We start from the raw sequence: 21,050 nt of genomic DNA, 5'->3' as shown, positions 1-21,050 counted from the left end.
ATAGGTATAGAAGGAAAATACCTTAACATAATAAAGGCCATATATGACAAGCCGTCTGCTAATCTCATAATTAATGGTCAAAAACTGAAGCCCTTTGCTCTACGTTCAGGAACACGACAGGGCTGTCCCCTATCACCTCTGCTTTTCAACATAGTGTTGGAAGTCCTCGCTAGAGCAATCAGGCAAGAGAAAGAAATAAAAGGCATCCAAATTGGGAATGAAGAAGTTAAATTATCACTCTTTGCAGATGACGTGATGCTATATATAGAAAACCCTAAAGACTCCACCAAAAATCTATTAGAAACAATCAATGAATACAGTAAAGTTGCTGGCTACAAAATCAATGTACAAAAGTCCATTGCATTCCTATATACTAACAATGAAATCTCAGAAAAAGAAATACAAAAAACAATTCCTTTTGCAATTGCAGCAAAAAGAATAAAATACCTAGGAATAAACTTAATCAAGGATGTGAAAGACCTATATGCTGAAAACTATAAGACATTTTTGAAAGAAATTGAAGAAGACACAAAGAAATGAAAAGACATTCCGTGCTCATGGATTGGAAGAATCAACATAGTTAAAATGGCCATATTACCCAAAGCAATATACAGATTTAATGCAATCCCCATCAAAATCCCAATGGCATTTTTTAAAGAAATAGAACAAAAAATCATCAGATTTGTTTGGAACCACCAAAGACCCCGAATAGCCAAAGCAATCTTAAGAGAAAAGAACAATACTGGAGGTATCACACTTCCTGACTTTAGCTTGTACTACAGGGCTACAATAATCAAAACAGCATGGTATTGGCAGAAAAACAGACACATAGACCAATGGAATAGAATTGAGAACCCAGAAATAAAACCACATAAATATGGACAGATAATTTTTGACAAAGAAGTAAAAATGCACAATGGAGGAAAGACAGCCTCTTCAATAAATGGTGCTGGGAGAATTGGATAGCCACGTGCAAAAGAATGAAACTGGACTGCTATCTGTCACCATGTGCCAAAGTTAATTCAAAATGGATCAAAGACTTAAGCATAAGACCTGACACAATAAACTGCATAGAAGAAAACATAGGTACTAAACTTATGGACCTTGGGTTCAAAGAGCATTTTATGAACTTGACTCCAAAGGCAATGGGAGTAAAAGCTAAAATAAACAAATGGGACTATATGAAACTTAAAAGCTTCTGCACAGCAAAAGAAACCATCGACAAAATAAAGAGGCCACCAACTGAATGGGAGAAGATTTTTGCAAACAGTGCCTCCGATAAGAGGCTAATATCCAGAATATACAAGGAACTCATGCAACTCAACAACAAAAAAACAAACAACCCAATTGAAAAATGGGCAGAGGACCTGAAGAGACATTTCTCCAAAGAGGACATACAAATGGCAAATAGACATATGAAAAAATGCTCAACATCACTAATCATCAGAGAAATGCAAATCAAAACCACAATGAGATATCACCTCACCCCAGTCAGAATGGCTATCATCAACAATACAAATAGTAACAAGTGTTGGAGAGGCTGTGGAGAAAAAGGAACCCTCATACACTGTTGGTGGGAATGCAGACTGGTGCAGCCATTATGGAAGGCAGTGTGGAGGTTCCTCAAAAAATTACGAATAGAATGACCATATGACCCAGCAATCCCTCTCCTGGGTATCTACCCAAAAAATCTGAAAACATTTATAGATAAAGACACATGTGCTCCAATGTTTATTGCAGCTTTGTTTATGGTGGCCAAGACATGGAAACAACCAAAATGTCCTCCGATAGGTGAATGGATTAAGAAGTTGTGGTATATATACACAATGGAATACTATTCGGTGGTACGAAATGATGATATAGGAATATTTGTGAGAACATGGATGGATCTTGAGAGTATAATGCTAAGCGAAATAAGTCAGACAGAAAAAGCAAAGAACCATATGATTTCACTGATATGTGGTATATAAACCAAAAACAACAAAAGAACAAGACAAACTAATGAGAAACAAAAACTCATAGACACAGACAATAGTTTAGTGGTTCTGTAGGGTAAGGCGGTGGGGGGTGGGAGATGAGGGTAAGGGGGATCAAATATATGGTGATGGAAGGAGAACTGACTCTGGGTGGTGAACCCACAATGGGATTTATAGATGATGTAATACAGAATTGTACAACTGAAAACAATGTAATTTTGTTAACAATTGTCAGGCCAATAAATTTTTAAAAAAAAGAATTGATTTTACTTTGCTGCTTCCTGTCAAGATGGCAGAGTAGGTAAATGCTGTGTTCACCTCCTCGCATGATAACATCAAAATTATAACTACAGGACAATGCATTATTGAGAATCACCTGAAGTATAGGTGAACAGAAGTCCTATAACTAAGGATATACAGAGAAGCCACCTTGAGATTGGTAGGAGGGTTGGAGATGTGGAATAGGCTGGTCCCTCACCCACACGTGGTGGTTAAGAATCCGGAGGGAATTCTCAGCTGTGGAGGGCCCCCCTGAGTAGTGAGGGGTCCCACACCAGGCTCCCCAGCCCAGGGTTCTAGTGCTGAAAAATTCTCATAACTTCTGGCTGTGAAAACCAGTGGAGATTGTAGCTGAATGAGACAAGGGCTGCTGGAGACTCAGGTGCTCCTCTTAAATGGCCCATGCATAGACTTACTCACTGACAGACTCATTTGCCCTGAGCACCAGTGCTGGGGCAGAGCAGCAGCTCAAAAGGTGCCATAGACATATGGGGAGGAACTGAATTGTCCAGCTTCAAGTCGAGGGCTGGAGGGGCAGCTTTCTTCCAGACAGAAGTGCTGGCAGAAGCCATTGTTCCTTTTTTGAGCCCTCCCTGCACCTAGCCTGAATAGGCAGGTGGCATCATATCTGAGTCTCCATCAACCTAACACCATTCATTTTGTCCTGGTGATTCCCTGAGATGCTGCTCCACCCAACTTGTGGGCTCGCCCAAGCTGCTTCCAGTGGTTTTTCCATACAAAATGGCCTGTCTTGGCTCATGGTACAGACTTTCCTAAAATCTCTCAAAGGTTCACAAATGTGAAACAAGCATCATCTGACTTCAGCATGCCCCGTACCTCTTCCTAAGCAGCCCCAAGCTTGGCACCAGCAGCAGCCAGCCTCAATTCACAGCTTAGCCTCTCCCAGGCACCTCCAAACCCAGCACAAGTGACAACCATGTGCCGATGACTTGTAGCCCATACCAAGTGGTCCTGGGCAGGGAAAAAGCAGTGGCTGACGTAGGCCTGCACCAGAGCTGCTCCCAAGAGGCCCCAGAACCAACACACCCAATGGCCAACTTCAGACTATAACAGAGTACCACCTAACAACCTCCACAAACAACACATCCAAAGGACAGACTTGGTAGGCACCCGAGCCCTACTAAAGGGAGTCATGCTCCATAGTGTCAGCCCCTGCACAACAGCTCCTCCAATCCAGTCACAGCCAGTCCTCACAACCAATCAGCCTGAAAGTCAATCCCTCTCACTGATGTGCCAACAGCAATCAAGGCTCAACTACAACAGGAAGGCACACACAACCCACACAAGGGACACACCTGGAGAACCTGGCTCAGGATACCAGGGAGACTGTGCCACCGGGCCCCACAGGGCACCTATTACATAAGGCCACTCTACTAAGTCCAGAAGACATAGCAGGCCTACCTAATACATACAAACACTGGGAGGTAGCCAAAATGGGGAGACAAAGAGACATGACCCAAATGGAAGAACAGAACAAAGCTCCAGAAATAGAACTAAGTGAAATGGAGATAAGCAATCTATCATATGCAGAGTTCAAAATGCTGGTAATAAGGTGCTCAATGATCTCAGTGAGAACTTAGAAAAAGAGATGGGAAACATAAAAATAACATTGAAATGTATTTAATACAACTACCCTACTGAATGTCATAGCTTAGCCTAGCCCAGCTTAAATGTGCTCAGAACACATACACTAGCCTACACTTGGGCCATTATCTTGAATTTCATCTCAAGAGTAATTACCTTCCTCTTCTTCTCACCAGAAGCAGGAGACACAGATGGGTGTTTTGTAGACATTATCAGATGCAAAAACATAAACCACAATATCAAAACAAAAACACTGGCAACACAGTACACTGTACAGTATCAGTTGTTTACACTGATCAGTTGATTGCATGGCTGACTGGGAGCTGCAGCTTGTTGCTGCTGCCCAGGATCATGAGAGAGTATTATATTGCATATTGCCAGCCTGGGAAAGATCAAAATTCATACTTCCAAGTACTGTTTCTACTGAATGCATATTGCTCTCACACCATCATAAAGTGGAAAAATTGTAACTCAAACCATCATAAGTGGGGGACTGTTTGTATTTCAAAATCCATTTAATGATACAATGGAGAAGCATCCACCTAACCTTAGAAGTGGAATTGCTGAGTCATATGGTAACTCTATATTTAAACTTTTTAAGAAATGCCAGATTATATTCCAAAGAAACCATTAATCTGTAATGTAATGATATGCTAAAAGGAAAATATCAAAAGAATAATCTAATGGAATTCTATAAATGATTTCCAAGCAATGAATATGCTCAGTTAAAATCATATGCTCATGGGGGCCGGCCCGGTGGCTCAGGCAGTTGGAGCTCCGTGTTCCTAACTCCGAAGGCTGCCAGTTCGATTCCCACATGGGCCAGTGGGCTCTCAACCACAAGGTTGCCAGTTCAACTCCTCGAGTCCCGCAAGGGATGGTGGGCAGTGCCCCCTGCAACTAAGATTGAACATGGCACCTTGAGCTGAGCTGCCTCCCAGATGGCTCAGTTGGTTGGAGCGCATCCTCTCAACCACAAGGTTGCTGGTTCGACTCCCGCAAGGGATGGTGGGCTGCGCCCCCTGCAACTAGCAATGGCAACTGGACCTGGAGCTGAGCTGCGCCCTCCACAACTAAGACTGAAAGGACAACAACTTGAAGCTGAACGACACCCTCCACAACTAAGATTGAAAGGACAATAACTCGACTTGGAAAAAAACTCCTGGAAGTACACACTGTTCCCCAATAAAAAGTCCTGTCTCCCTTCCCCAATAAAATCTTTAAAAAAAAAAATCATATGCTCATGAACTGGCAATATATATCTGTGTAAAGAACATTTTCAAAGATGAAATACATAAAATTTCATCACTGATCAGTATTAACAGATAAACAGTTGCAATAATAATTTTCACAACTTTATTTAGATAGAATTCACATACCATGCAATCCACCCATTTAAAGTGTACAATCCAATGTTTTTTAGTATATTTACAGAGTTGTGCAACCATCAGCACAATCAATTTTAGAACATTTTCATCACCCAAAAAAGAAACTCCATATCCATTTGTAGTCACTGCACATTTTCCCCAACCCTTGAAGCCCTTGGTGACCAATAATCTTACTTTCTGTTTCTATGGATTTGTCTATTCTGAACATATAGTTTCATATAAATGGAACCATACAAATGTGGTCCTTTGCAACTATCTTCCTTCACTTAGCGCAATGTTTTCAAAGTTGGTCCATATTGAATCACTTATCAATGTTTCATTTCTTTTTATTGCCAAATACTATTTCATTGTATGAATATACCACATTTTACTTATCTATTCATCAAATCATGAATAGTGCATTGTTTCCACTTTTGACTATTATGGATAACGCTGCTGTGAACATTCATGCACAAGTTTTTGTATGGATGTATACTTTCATTTCTCTTGAGTATATACTTAGGAGTGGAATTATTGGATCATATGGTAACTCTACACTTAAATGTTTTAGGAAATGCCAGATTATATTCCAAAGAGGCTGCACCATTTTATATTTCCGCTAGCAGTGTATGAGTGTTCCAATTTTTCTACATCCTAATCAACTTATTATCTCTTTTTTATTACAGCCATACTAGTGAGTGTGAAGTAGTATGTCCTTGTGGTTTTGATTTGCATTTCCCTGATGGTAATGAGGTTCAGTATCTTTTCATATGTTTTTTCCCCTTTTGTCATTAAAAAATTGTGGAAATTCGCTTTCTTTCTTGCTATACAAGAACCTGCATAATATCCTTGATTATGCCTCTTGGTCCACAAAGCCTAAAATATTAGCTAGCCGCAAATTTTGCTGACTCCTACTTTAGATCATTACGTCATGTCTTCAAAAGTGAATCTTGGGATCACTTATATTCTATAGTACTCAAATTAATACATAAGTTTTAAGTCACTATTGATTGACTTGACAATTTCAGAAACAGTTTACATCAACACTAAGGAATGCTTAGTGTGATAGAAATGTAGTTCATTATAGCACAGCTATTATCACTACTGTTTTGGAGCCTCAGTTGCAGAGTGAGAGGAGGATATCTCACAGATGCCAGCTTGAGGACCAAGGCACAGCTGCCCTGCTTGGGATAGCCTTTCAGCCTATACTTCTTGCTGTGCTGGGATCCCAGGCCCAGGTGATATTACCTTTCTTTTCCTCTGAGAGCAAATTCTTCCTGAGTTTCATTATGCTTGCCATCTTTCATTTCTCCACTGGTTGTAGGTGGGGGCAGATTGCCTCTTTGTCCAATAGGAGCAATGTTGGGCTGACTCTAAGAAACCCATTTCCTTTCTAGAGGGAGCAGTCTCTTCCAAGATGGACATGGTTTTTTCATGTAGTGCCTTCTATAAGTAGTTCAACTTTTATCTCAGTGTAGGTTTTCAGAATTTGTCTCCAGTTTCAGCCCCTTCATCACTAGGGATTTTGCTAAACATATTTAACTAAGAAAGCCCTTTAAAATATCTGTTAATTCTGGTGTGGGAAATGTGATTTCTGTGGTTAAAGAAACAACGGAGGGAAGTGGGTGGAGCAGCAGAGGGCAGTAAAAGTTATCATAACAAACAATGTCACAAGCAAACGTGTGAAGCAAACTAATCTCTATACAAATTAGTTTCCAAACAAGACAGAATAGAAAGAGCCACCAGCAGCCCGTTTTGGTGTACATCACACAAATGTTTTCATCTTTTACACTAGGACTTCCTAGGTATGAATTATAGGGTTGAGAGAGTTTTTTCACTCTGCATTTATTCTGGAAAGGTTTCTTCTCACTTATTCTGCCACAGCCCTCTTTATCCTCCTATAAGAGAGAAGAGTGATAACTGGGACACGGAAAGGGAAAGCAAGTTCACTAGCTTTACAAGTGAACACTATACCATTATATTTTGCTTTTCCATTAGCTGTGAATTTTGATATGAACTCAGACTCCTATGTTTGTTTTCTTGGTTGCTTCTGTCATAATAGCTTAGGTACAAGGTTCATCTCTTTGACCTTGAAACACAGTATAATGCAACATCGTGCACACATACACACACACACACACACACACACACACAGGTCTTGAACAGACACAGTATTTTTATTAATTATTTAAAGTTTTACATACAATAAACTTGACTTTTCTTGATGTAGTTTGATGACTTTTAACACTTGGGTAGATTTGTGTAACCACCACTAATCAGGATACAGAACAGTTCTGTCACCCAGAACACTCTCTTGTGCTCCTCTTCTGTAGTCAAACCCTCTACTCACCCCTAGTCCCTGGCAACCACATATCTAGTCACCATGCTGACGGTTTTGGCCTTTTCCAGAGTGCCATATAAATGGAATCATATAGCATATAAGTTTTGTGACAGGCTTCTTTCACATAGCATGCCTTTGATACTCATCCTTGTCATAGACTGTACATATCTTTTTACTGCTGAGTAGTATTCTATTGCATGGATGGACCACAGCCTGTTTATCCATTCATCCAATGAAGGACATTGGGGTTGTTTCCAGTTTTAGGTGATTATGAATAATCATTCCTGTACAGGTTTTTGTATGAAGGTAAGTTCTCATTTCTTAGAATGAGTACATAGGAATGGGATTGCTGGGTCACACTCTTTATTTAACGTTATAAGAAACTGGCAAAATGGCATACGTAACATTATTTATTTCCACCGGCAATGTATAACAGTTCCAATTGCTCTGAACCCCACCAGCACTTCACACTGTCAGTTTTTTTAAATTCTATTTTAGCTATTCTAATAGGTCTGTAGTGGTATCTCATGGTTTTAATCTGTATTTCCTTAAAGACTAATGATGTTGATTATATTCTTCTGTGCTTTATCTGCCATTTGAATATCTTCTTTAGTGAAGTGTCTGTGAAAACCTTTGGCCCGTTTCTTTATTGGGTTATTTTTCTTACTGAGTTTTGAGTGTTCTTTATAATTCTGGATACAAGTTCTATGCTGGATATATGATGTAAAAATATTTTCTCCCAGACTGTAGCTTGTCTCTTCATTCTCTTAACAGTGTTTTTCAAGGAGGAAATACTTTACTTTCGACAAGAGCCAATTTACTGATTTTTTTTTCTTTGATGGATTGTGCTTTTGGTGTCACCTAAGGGGTCTGAACCCAAGTTCATACTTTCTCCTGTTTTCTTCTAAAAGCTTTATAATTTTACATTTTATATATAGATATGGGGCATTTTTAGTTTATTTTTGCAAAAGATGTGGTTTAAGTTCATTGTTTTTTGCATATGATCAATTGTTCCAATACTTTTAAAAAGATTACTGTTTCTCCATTGAGCTGTTTTTGCATCTGTGTAAAAAATCAATTGGCCATATTTTTGTGAACTTATTTCTACATTCTGTACTCAGATCTTGCTTTGTAAATACCATTCTCCAATAAAAGGAACCAGGGATCCCTGGAGAAATGGACAACTTTGGGGTTGGGATAACTTTCAGGAGCAGGGAAAACATAACATGAGCCTGGGGCATCTGATAGTGCCAGAAAATAAGGAAGAGCTAAAAGAAAAAAATAATGGAGGCATGCAAAAAGGTGCTAGCCTGAAAGAAATCCCAAAGGCCAAACATGCAAAAATTTGAGTAACAACAACAAAAATGTTTTCCAGGCAGTGCCCTAAATTCGATCCTTTCTTGGAAGCCATTTCTTAATTTTAGCATATCCTGCTGTCTTGGTGAGGCTGAGAATCTCCAAAACCATTAAGTCTTGGCTTCTTTTCATTTAACAATCTTTCCTATAGTTTATATCTCTCACATTTTACTATAAGCAGTGAGAAGCCAGGTGGCATCTTGAATACTCTGCTTGGAAATCTTCGTTAGATCACATCAGGCATGTGTTTTACTTTCCACACGATGGGAGGTGACACTGTTGCTGAACAGTCTACCACTATTTAACAAGGATCCTTCTTCCTCCAGTGTCTAGTAACATTTACCTCATTCTCCGCAAATCTTCACCTGCAGCTTTGTCAAAGACCACGTGGTTTCTATTAATAGTTTCTTCCAAGCACTTAGGTTTTCACTAGCACACACCCACTTAGCTCAACACCCACTGCCCAGTTCCAAAACCACCCCTACCCACATATTAAGTTTCCATTATGGTCACACTTCACCTCCAAGTACCAAAATCGCCATTATTTATCTTTTACTGCACAACAAATTACCTTAGTGGATCAAAAGAAAAAACATTTACTAACCCCCAGTTTTTGAAGGTTAGAAATCCAGGAGTGGTTTAGCTGGGCGTTTTTGTCTTAATGTCTCACATGAGGTTGCAGGCAAGCTGTTGGCTGTAGCTGCAGTCTCATTTGAGGGCCAAAGTGAGGGAGGATCCACGTCCACACTCACTCACATGACTGCCGGAAGGCCACAATTCTTTGCTGGCTGTTGCCCAAGGTCTTCAGTTCCTAACCACATGGAACTCTCTATAGACTCTCTGAGTGTCCTTACAATGTGGCAAGTGGCTTCTCAAAGGACAAATGATCCGAGAGAGCATGTGCCTGATACAGAAGCCACAGTCTTTTTACAACCAAGTGGTTTAAGTGACATATCATTACTTCTACCATATTCTATTTATTAGAAGTGAGTCACTAAATCCAGTTCACATTCAAGGATAGGGTATGTAGGGAAGATGTTGAAGAAAATTTGCCTTCATTGGTTTATGTGAGCTTTTGTCTATTAGCTTTTATCTGTTCCTGTATGTGAGGTAATTTCTGTGCTGTGATCAGGGGTTGAGTAAAATCCCTCTTTGGTCTCATTCTCCCAAGCAGGGGAGATATAAGATGATGTTTGCTCTCTGTGCCTCATTCTCCTGAGCTGGGGAGACATGAGATGAGGTTGCCTTTTTGCCTTTTCTGTTTGTGCTGAGATCAGGGGTTGAGTAAATTCCCCCTTTGTTCTCATTCTCCCGAGCAGGGGAGACATGAGATGATGTTTGCTGTTCTGTCTGTGCTGTGAGGTGACAGCTTAAGTTAAAGAAATCCTTGATCAGGGGTTGACAGAATTCCCTCTTTGTTCTGTCTGTTTCCCCCACATCATCAGATGAAGTGAAGAAGTAGCTGTTATATCAGGACGATGTGACAGGCATGTTGCCAGGCTTTGGAAGACCTTGAGCTGATGGTCCCAAGCAAGAACAGTAGATATTGCTTGTCCAGATGAACTAGCCCTTCAGCCAGATAAGTAACATATTTTCTTTTTCTTTTTTTTTCATTGACACCCGGACCCTCCCGGAACTGGCCATTCCCAGAGGGGGAGGCAGGAACAAGAAACTTGGCTCTAAGGTACATCTGAAAAAATAGTAGTTAGTATATTATTTTATTATTTGGTCATTTGACATTGAAGATTTTTCATCATTTTGAAGACTTCCAGCAATATACAGCTTACAACACCAGGGGAGGTCCTGACTTCCAGCCGCAGACCTGGTGAGGTCTGGTTAGTTCCCGACCTCTCCAGTGTTGTTCCCCACAGTTAGCCTTCTTGAGAACTTTTTAACATCTGAAAAACTTGTATGCAGCTTGCAGCTTACAACATCAGAAGCAATGACAACATTTTTCAGATTGTTAATACCTTGAAAACTTATATGCAGCTTGCGGCTTATAGCATCAGAAGATGCCTTGACTTCTAACAACAACAACGCCAACAACAGTATTCTTGGGAACTAGCACGCAGCGGTGTGGGAGATGCCTGAGTTTCTCTCAGCTACAGACCTGGCAAGGTTTTGATTTATGACTTTTCCAGTGTTGTTCTCCCCCAGTTTGGTGAGCTTTTGACATCTACTATAATAGTTACTATCCTATAGAGCTTATTACTGCTTTTGGATACTCCTTACTGATGTTATGTATTTAGCCAACTGATTTTTGATCAATAGTAAACATATGTTGGGATCTCTTAAACTTATATGTATGTGTACTCCTTTGACATGACATTGGTATCAATGTATATAGTTTAGTCTTAACCACCTTTACTTTCTGTCATTAGCACATTGTATTAATTGCCTGTTTTTGGGTTTTTTTTTGGCTATTGCATATTGCTAAATAAATTGATTAGATATTGCTAAATAAATTCATTAGCTCCATTCTAGGTGTGTCCCTCCTCCTTCTTTCCCCCACTCATCATTACAGGATATTAAGTTCCATTGCTTGGAGAGAAGCCTATCAAATAATTTTAGGAAATAATTTTAATACCACCAGGCTATTTCTAGACTCTTTATGTTCCATTAATCTATGTCTATTCCTTCACCAATATCAGTGTCTTTATTAACTGTAGCTTTTTAGTAAGACTTAAAGATGAGTAGTTTGAGTTCTTCAACTTTATTATGCACTTTTTCAAAATTGTTTTGGCCATTCTACTTCCTTAGCCTTTCCATATAAATTTTAGAATCAGCTTATCTATATCTACAAAAAAATCCTACTGAAATTTTTATTGGAATTCTGTTAAATCAGTAGATTACATGGATGAGAATTGACATCTTAAATATATTATCTTCCAATCCATAAACATGGTATGTTTCTCAATTTATTTAGGTCTTCTTTGATGTCATTGATCAATTTGCCATTTTCAGCACAGAGATCTTACACGTTTGTTAGATTTAGATCTATATATTTCTTTCCTCTTTTTTTTTTCCTTTTGGAGTTATTGCAAATAGAATATTTTGTTCAAGTTCATTTTCTAATTGTTCATTGCTAGTACATAAGTTAATTTTTGCATGTTAACCAAATGCCTTGTGACCTTACAAAACTCATTAATTCTAAGAGCTTTTTTTGTTGATTCTTTGGGATTTTCCAAGAGAACAATCATGTCATTTTTTTAAATACAAAACATTTTATTTCTTCCTTTATAAACTGAATGCCTTTTGTTTCTTTTTCTTGCCTGACTGCATTAGCAAGGACTCCCAGCACGAGGCTGAATTGGAGTGTTGAGAGTGAACATCATGACCTGTTCCTGATCTTAACATCATTGAGTTGATCATCACCAAGCATTATGTTCATTGTGAGCTTTTGGTAGATGCCCTTTATTAGGCTAATTTCTTTTATTTCTAGTTTTCTGAGTTTTTATGATGAATATTTAATTTTGTCAAATGTTTTTCTAAATGAATTGACATGATTATGCATTTTTTCTCTTTGTTATTCAATTTGGATTTGTATTAATCTGCAAGTTTACTCTTCCTCTGCCATCTCTATTCTGCTACTGAGTCCTTCCAATGATTTTTTGGTAAATTTTGTTATTGTATTTTTCAGTTCCAAAATGTCCATTTGGTTCCTTTCTATGTATTATTATTTTCCTGCTGAGAATTTTGAAGTTTCCATTCAAGAATGATCACACTTTTGAAACACTGTTGTAACACCGCCCTCATAATTCCAACATGTGTCATCTTGGAATAGTGTCTGTTGTCTTTTTCCTTATTGTTGACATTTTTCTGATTTTTATACTTTGTGTAATTCTGCACTATAACCTGACCATTTTGGATATTATGAGACTCTGGGTCCACATCAGGGGTGAGTCAGGATTATATACATAACTATGAGATGGCTTTCTTTCCTCTGTCACCACCCTGACATATTCCACCTTCCGAGAGCCACTTCCTTTTCCTGGTCTTCTGGTTAAAAATAGAAGACTTTAACTTCTCTCTGTTTACACACTTCATGGATATTTCTACCTCTAGGTCCAAGTAGTAGGAAGATAGTGATAAAAGAAATGGGGATGTTCCCAAAGTTTTGTCCCACAGTTCCTCTGGCTAGAGATAAGGGTCGCTTCTCAGAGGTTTTGATGCCTGCTCAACCACCACTGTCCTCACCACAGGAACGCCTAAGAGTGTCAGGTTAGTCTTATTTCAAATTCTGGTTTTCTTCCCAAATCGGCCTGCTACCATTACTTTTCAGGGTCCTCAAACAGATGCTCTATGCTTCCTCTCCAGGGTTTTTAATTATATTGAGTGGGAGAGATAAGATGTTGTGTGCTCATTCCATTTAAAGTGGAACCAGAACCAACCCAACATCCCTAGAGGATAAACTTTTAGACAAGAAACTTATGAGTATAGAGGAAGAATTCTGATGGGAAGACTCATATTCACCACTTTATCTAACCATATTTTGCCTCAATATTTTATTAAAATTTTAAACATACAGAAAAAGTGTAAAGGATGATCAATGAACATCTCTACATCCTCAAAAAAGATTCAATGACAGTTGACAAATTTTTTACATATTTATATGAAAATATGCTGCAAACATCATGACTTCTAAAACTGAAAACTTTGCATGCATCTCCTAAGAATAAGGGCATTGTACTATATACCTAAATAACTATCACTTCTAGGAAAATTGAACATACCATATTATCCATACCATAACACCCATTCCATCCTCATATTTCCCTCAAGTGTCCCCCCAAATGTCCTTTATAGTTGTTTTAATTTTTCAGAATCAGAAGCCAATTAAAGGTCAAACTTTGAATTTGGTTATGTCTCTTGAGTGTCTTAATCCAGAAGAGTCTGCTTTTTGTTTTATTACATTGGCTTTTTGAAAAGTCCAGACCAGTTGTTCTTGTACAGTGTTTCAAACTCTGGGCTAGTCTATTTCCTTACTGTGTGATTCAACTTGTTCCTTTATTCCTTGTATTTCTTGAAAACAAGTTTAGATAAAAGATTTAATTAGATTTTCGTTAAACACTTTTGGCAAGAATACATCACAGAAGATCATGTGTGCATCAGGAGTCACATAATGTCAGGTTGTCCCACCAGCTGTGAAACTCAGTTTGCCAGGCAGTTATCTGTTATAAAGGCACATCTTTCCTTTGCAATTGGCATCTGTGATCTTTTGACACCATGTAAATAATGTTTCTTAATTTTTTTTTAATAGTTGAATGTGCCTGATTTAATTACAATAAGAGCTGGCAAATGGTGATTTTTCTAAATCTGTCACTACATGTATAGTTAAAATATGGCATTCTTCAAATAAGTTTATAAAGAGCTTTCCTATCTCTATTTTTTTTCATTATGGGCTTGTTTATATGTATTATAACTAATTACAGTGATTATTCTTTTTGGTGTTGAAATTGCCCTAAATTTCATCTATGGGATGCTCACCAAGTTAGCTCCTGTGTTCTTCTGATATTATCCTGTTAGTTTTGAGTGTTCTTTTTTCGTTTCATAAAAAGGCATTACAGGCATTCCTTATACTTTCCCTGCTCCAAATATGGAATCAGCCATTACTCCAGGTGGAGAATGGCATTTAGAAACCAAAATCTGGGTACTAAGCGTGGTCACTGCTATTAGGTAACCAAACATGTTTTTATCTACAGCATCTTGCAAAGGACTCTGTACAATGTTAAATATTGAGGTCTGTTTAAAAGCCTCATTTTCCTTGTGAATATAGTTAAATATATATAAAGATATTTTCTAATGAGCTAAGACAAGTCAAGCGATATACAATGCTAAATGCTTCAGTTTAATTCTAAAATCTTTCTCAGATAGAAGGTTCTAGCTAATTTTAGTAAAACAAGTTTTTAAATGATACCAATTGTGAAAAATGAAATATAAAATTAGAGGAAGTAGGCCCAGGGGAAAGTGAAAACTTTCTTAAAAACATGGAAAATGTTTGGATAACTAACTTAAACTGATGACTAGGATGTTTAATAAAATGATCATATATCATTTTACACAAAAGAATTCCTGAAACATGTGCACAAAAACAAAAAGACAATCTTGTATGTGAAACCCCCCAAAACAATTTCACCATCTGTACCTCAGCTGGGTTTGCGGATTTATTATAAAAGCAGGTATAATTAGAAGAAAATAGAAGAACATGATCGTAAGTCAATTACTAAGATTAAAGTGAGGTGGAATCTGTCAAACATAAAAATAAAACTGAGTAAATTACTGCAATTGTGCCTCAGCAGTTTACAAAACAAAAAGTACTCTTGGAAATTGAGGTTGTCACAGAAAACCAGACCTGAAGACCTAGAGTCTAGTCTTGACTCTGCTCAATAAGCTTACTTTTTTCCTTAGTAAAATGAAAGGGTATAAACAATTAAAAGCTCTCCTGGCTCTAACGAGTTACCAGATGTACAGTGAAATACTGCAAATACATACCTTTGCAACTAATGAGAGTATTTGCATGACAGTCTCCGCACTTGCACCAGTTTATTCCAACTTCTACAGTACTGTAATAAGACTCTATTCAGTAATGTAGAATCATATAAAATTAAGAAATAATGTAGAACAGAAAATGGAAGAGACTCCATTTAGGCAAAATTTTAATTTTCAAAACCAAATTCTGAATTAATAAAACCACATTTTTTAATCAGCAAAGACTTTTGGAAAAAATATATTTATATTCTAAAACTGTGTGTATATATACATATGCACACATGTACATGGGCATGTGTATATATGTATATTTACACATATATAGCTTGCTGGTGAGACAGTTCATAAAAAGTGAGCTTATTTCCAAGTGAAAATTTGAATTCAAAGAATTCTTTTTATCTTTAGCTTCTTTTTGGAAAAAAAAAAAAAAAAAGCATGTCCTATGTCTCCCTGCCATTTTAGAAAATGAGGTCCCACATTAATAACTCAATGACTGTTTTTAACAAAAAATTCATATTGAAACTTACTCTAGAAAGTGAATAAAGTCTAAGGAAAGAAAGAAAATTACATTCCATTATTTTCATGTTTTTTTTAAAAAGTTAGACTTTTACATTTTTCTATGAATTAAATTTTTTTATAAACCTTAGAATTTAATGGTTCTTATAAAATTTGACAAGTCAGCACTCTTCATATTTTCATTGACAAATCTTATTACAACTTAGTGGTAACTAGCATATTTTGTCCAGGAGAAGTGAAAAAGAAGCTGTATGGAGTCTGTGCCTTATTTATTAGTCTCCGGATTATTCTCCAAAGAGAAATCTTGAATTATTTGAGAGACAAATTAAACCTCACAGGGCTTATCTCCTCTAAGAAATCTCTGATCCCATATTCCTTCCATTTATAGAGTTTTTCTCTATTGTGAACTTTTTTGTGTCTACAAAGGTTTGATCTGTAACTGTAAGCCTTTCCACATTCCATACACTTGTAGAGTTTCTCTCCAGTATGGATTCTCTCGTGTTCAGTTAGGAATGAACATTGACTGAAAGATTTTCCACACTGATTACACTGATAGGGTTTCTCCCCAGTATGAATTCTTTGATGTCTATAAAGGTTGGATTTGCACCCAAAGGCTTTCCCACATTCTCCACACGTATAAAGTTTTTCCCCAGTATGAATTTTCCGATGTTCATTAAAGGACGAATACTGGTTGAAGGTTTTCCCACATTCATTACATTGATAGGGTTTCTGTCCAGTGTGAATTCGCTGATGTTCAATAAGAGTTGAGATGCGTGTGAAAGTTCTCCCACATTCCAAGCATTTACACAGTTGTTCTCCAGTATGAAGCCTCTGATGTTCAGCCAGGGATGTAAGCTGGCTGTAACCTTTCCCACAGTCACTACATTTATAGGGTTTCTCACCTGTATGGATTCTTTGATGTCTATGAAGTTTTGCTCTACAATTGAAGGCCTTCTCACACTCACCACATTTATAGAGTTTCTCTCCAGTATGAATTCTCTGATGTACAGTGAGGGTTGAACACTGGCTAAAGGCTTTACCACATTCCTTACATTGATAGGGTTTTTCTCCGGTATGCACTCTCAGATGTTTCGTAAGAGTTGAACTGCTGCTAAATGCTTTCTCACATTCATTACATTTGTAAGGTTTCTCTCCAGTATGAATTCTCTGGTGGGCAAGAAGAGATGATCTATGGGTGAAGGATTTTCCACACTCATTACATTTGTAGGGTTTTTCACCAGTATGGACTCTCTGGTGTTCAATAAGATGAAGATTCTGACTGAAGCTTTTCCCACATTCATTACAAACATGAGCTTTTTCTCCTGGATAAATTTGGAAGCATTTCACTAGATCAAAATCCTGTTTAAAATCATTGCCAAAAGTATAAAATATATTGGGTATCCTTTCTATAGGAATACTCTGTGTAACAAGAATTGTATTTATAAATAAGCCTTTCCCTAATTCAAGACTTACGTGGTTTCCATCACCACAGATGGTTTTCCTATGTGAGGCGACTGTTTGCCTAAAAGGTTTCTTTTGTTGTTCTTGTTCTGTTCTCCTCTCAAATTCCAAAGCTTCTCCAAACTTGATGCCCCAATGACCAAACTTGGTGCATTTTTTCTTTCTTATTCCCTGAGATGTTTCTTCTATAAAAATGTCCTGTCTGGGAGGCAATGCTTCTATTTCAGGCCAAGTCTTGAAATCTGGAATGAATCAGAAGAATTAAGGCCTCCTCTGCTGGAAAAGGCAAACATGCATCAAGTGGGTCACTAAAATTGGCAATAATACATATAAAAGAGGTTTGATACCATCTGACCTCAAATATAGACCTGAATCTGGAGAAAAACAGGATGGAATGGAAAGAGAGGTAAATAGGTTAAGGAGTGATATGAGAGGATCCATTAGCCAAATTAACACTGAAAATGAAGAGACCGTGACTTGAGAGAAATAAAGATAAACACAGAAGAACTGGTTAAGCAGGAGGTACAAGGATACAGAAAAATGTCAGCTGACAAGCTCAAATTGAATACTATGGGTTACTCCAGTTTATCTTTATTTCCTACTCTGAGAATGCTAGGCAATGAGGCAAGTAACTTATGTTTACTTTCTTCTGTCTACTCACACATTCCTTTTATTACATTTTTTTCTCCATGCTCTCACTGAAACTTTATACTCAAGTTTATATATACTTTATATGCAAATATATAAAATATTTGCAATGTTTTTCTTAAGTTTTGTGATTTTGTACATGAATATGATTTCATACCGTAGTCTGTAAAAGGAAGAGTAGTCTATTAAAAAGAGGAAGTTCAAGTTTTAAAACTTACAACAGCCCTGAAGTATGACTGTGTTGATGATATCTGATCTAAGTTCAAGATACTAATTATAAAGAAGAAACAAATATGAAGTAAATCAGCCATGGACATGTCTATCTTTTATGACTGGAGGACTAACAATTTTTCATGCTATCCTACCACCACTTTTCCCCTTTCTATTTGATCATGAAGAGAAATAGACATACTCATTTCTCCTGATAAGCGGCAACCAGAAGACTGAACTCTCTTCGTGGAATCTTTTGAGACTAATGAAAGTCTGCAAGAGATGAGAAATCAATATGTCCTGAAGTTCTGAAATACACCCAAGCCGTAAGCTCAGATCTGACTCTAAGAGAAAAGATTCAGCTTCAGTTGATTCTAAGGAGCTCTCCATTAAAACCTGGCTTTCTTTAATCAATCTATGATTGACAATAGATTAAAAGCAGATACTGTAATAAAGTAATTGTACATACTTAAATAAACTATACAAATTATATGAAATATAATTCAATTATTTATGCTTAAAAATGCATCCAATTTATTGAAATTAAATCATAAGAGGAACATGAAATACAGGCTATAAATCTGTATAAAAATACAGATTTGTTTTAGTCAATGATGTCTTTAGGAAATCTAGCATTTGGATTTTCAAGGATTGACCAGGGTCCCTTCTCTCTTTTAATCCTGTGCCAGTGTGGCCTTCCCTGACCATCCATGAACTCACCCTACTATTCTGATCCCATTTTTCTACAGAAACAATTATTGAAGACTTTCATTCTTTCTTAGAATTTCAAAACATATTTTACTTACACATTCTATCACTTAACTTACATACATAAAGTTTGTAAAAATAATTCAAGTATTTTTTCAAGGAGAACAGTGGATATATCTTATGAATTTTTGTTAATTCCTATTGCGCACAAGACCAATATACAATCAAAATGTCTTAAGTAAAAAAAATAATGATGAATAGCTGAGTAAGTTGGAAAAATTATTATGAAGGGAGATTCTCTCCTTTCATACTGGACTCCTGAGACTCAATCAATCATTTATTGAACACTGAATAATCAGCAATGAGAATATGAAATAAATAAATCACCAAACCGTAATAGTTCATTTCCCCATGATGTAAGAAGACTCGACTGTATAAACACACATGTGAAGTTCAGAGAATGAAGATACCAATATCAATTCTATCAGTAAAGAATGGTTTTATGAAAGAAGTTGGACAATAAAGACAGGATGAATTTCAATAGAAGAAGAGAATTCTGTGAGTCACAAAGAAGGCCCAATCAAAGTTATCTTTGAGGAGATACACCTATTTAGGGGAGACTTATTGATTAAGAAGGAAATCCAGCTTGGAATTAGTTTAAAATGTTGTTAAGCAGGGTAAGGGCAAACCCAGAGGACCACTGGCAGAGGTATTTAGAATAATAATAGAGATAACAGAATGCAGTGTAAGATTTTAGGCAGATAATGGTAAGAAAATAATGGCCACTTTTAGCAGGCAGTTTGGATTGGAAGAAGGACGGAATGGAATCTGAATGATGATATGGCTGCAACGATGGACTCAGCACCTGAGTTTGAGCCTCACTGGCACTGAGCTAATCACAGAGGCAATTCAATTAAATTAAAAAAAAATATTAACTAAATGCAATACATTAGATGCCAGAGGCACAGAATCCAGAATTCAAAGACCTGGTCTCTCCCTTAAATATATGCAAATAGGAAAATAAGTAATAACACAATAACTGTAATTCATTATGATACGTACTGTAATGGATATGTTCAAGGTACGTAGAAAGTGCTATAACAATGCAAATTATTGAAAATTAATGCTGATTGGGAAGAAGGAAAGACAAGGAAAACCTATATATAAAGGGTGGCATTTTAGACAGACTGATGGATTTCAGTTTAGAAGGATAAGTAGTTTCCCAGTGGACAAGATGGAAGAGGAAATTCAAGCTGAAAGAATCACACACAGATGCTAATGAGCATGCAGGTTTGCCCAGAACATGGAGTTGAAGTGGCAGAGGACACTGATGAGACTAAATAGGAATGTGGAGACAGGCTGTGAAGTAGGTTTAATGTCACATAAGGAATTTTACTTTATTCCATGGATAATGGGAAAAGAGTAAAGCCTTTTAAGATCTACGATTAACAACGAGTTTCAAAAAAATAACTCTGCTGGTGACAAGGAAGGTAATGTTGAAAAAACCAAGGCTCAGAGAGAGAAGGTAACGTTCCCACAGCTCTCAAGACTTGTTAGTAGTGGTATTAGTGGTTAATAGTGGTATTGGTAAACTGAAATTAGGAATGTCTAAATTAAAACCACAATCTTAAGTACTATACTGCACTGCGTACTAACCTTTTGGAGAAACTTGCATTTTAATTAAGATAAAAAGTATTTGCAGGGAATGAGCAAAAAAAAAAATGTCAATGAAGGCAAGAGTCAGATTTAAGGTCAAACCACAAAGATAGAAGCAGTGTTATTTTTGGTGAACAGAAATGACACTGGAGATATAGGTTTATCTCACTGCATTTCAGCTTTCTAGCTCTGTGATCAAAGTATTTTAAAATCTCAGATGCTCTGTTTCTTCAGATATAAAAAGTGGTATCTAAATGTGATCACTTTTAAATGATCCTTCAACTCTAACAACCCACAGTTTTATGATAAAGGCCAACCAGATTAGACTGGGCTAGAAGAGCAGTCAGCAGTTCTCTGGGCCAAATGCAGCTGCCAGCTGTTGCTGGAAAGTTCTAGTAGCACACAGCACACCTGTTCCCTTAGTAGTGTCTCTGGCTG

At 37.2% G+C, this 21,050-nt stretch overlaps 2 protein-coding genes across 8 annotated transcripts in view; one reads left to right on the top strand and one right to left on the bottom strand.

The window, feature by feature from the left end:
- The window catches only part of ADAMTS2 (ADAM metallopeptidase with thrombospondin type 1 motif 2), a 267,231-nt gene extending 256,501 nt beyond the window's left edge, over nucleotides 1–10,730 (top strand). The window contains exon 25 of one of the 2 annotated variants that reach the window (XR_016021425.1): nucleotides 10,575–10,730. The gene's annotated coding sequence lies outside the window, so the exon portion shown is untranslated. Of the gene's footprint in view, nucleotides 1–10,369; nucleotides 10,508–10,574 lie in introns of those variants that run through there. The other variant, XR_016021424.1, reaches the window with a different exon arrangement.
- Nucleotides 10,731–14,170: 3,440 nt separating this feature from the next.
- Nucleotides 14,171–21,050, bottom strand: part of ZNF354C (zinc finger protein 354C) — a 31,037-nt gene continuing 24,157 nt past the window's right edge. For 5 of the 6 annotated variants that reach the window (XM_074312149.2, XM_074312151.2, XM_019719761.3 and 2 more), the window contains one exon: nucleotides 14,171–17,632. In XM_074312149.2, coding sequence (XP_074168250.2) covers nucleotides 16,239–17,632 — 1,394 coding nt within the window. In that variant the 3' untranslated portion in view covers nucleotides 14,171–16,238. Of the gene's footprint in view, nucleotides 17,633–18,450; nucleotides 18,522–21,050 lie in introns of all 6 variants that reach the window. The other variant, XM_074312154.2, reaches the window with a different exon arrangement.

The sequence above is a fragment of the Rhinolophus sinicus genome, chromosome 5 (genome assembly GCF_057876585.1).
Source record: "Rhinolophus sinicus isolate RSI-liver-muscle chromosome 5, RSI-T2T, whole genome shotgun sequence".
NCBI classification, from domain to species: Eukaryota; Metazoa; Chordata; class Mammalia; order Chiroptera; family Rhinolophidae; genus Rhinolophus; species Rhinolophus sinicus.
The sequence above is the reverse complement of the archived record's forward strand: the minus strand, read 5'-3'. Positions and strand labels throughout refer to the sequence as shown.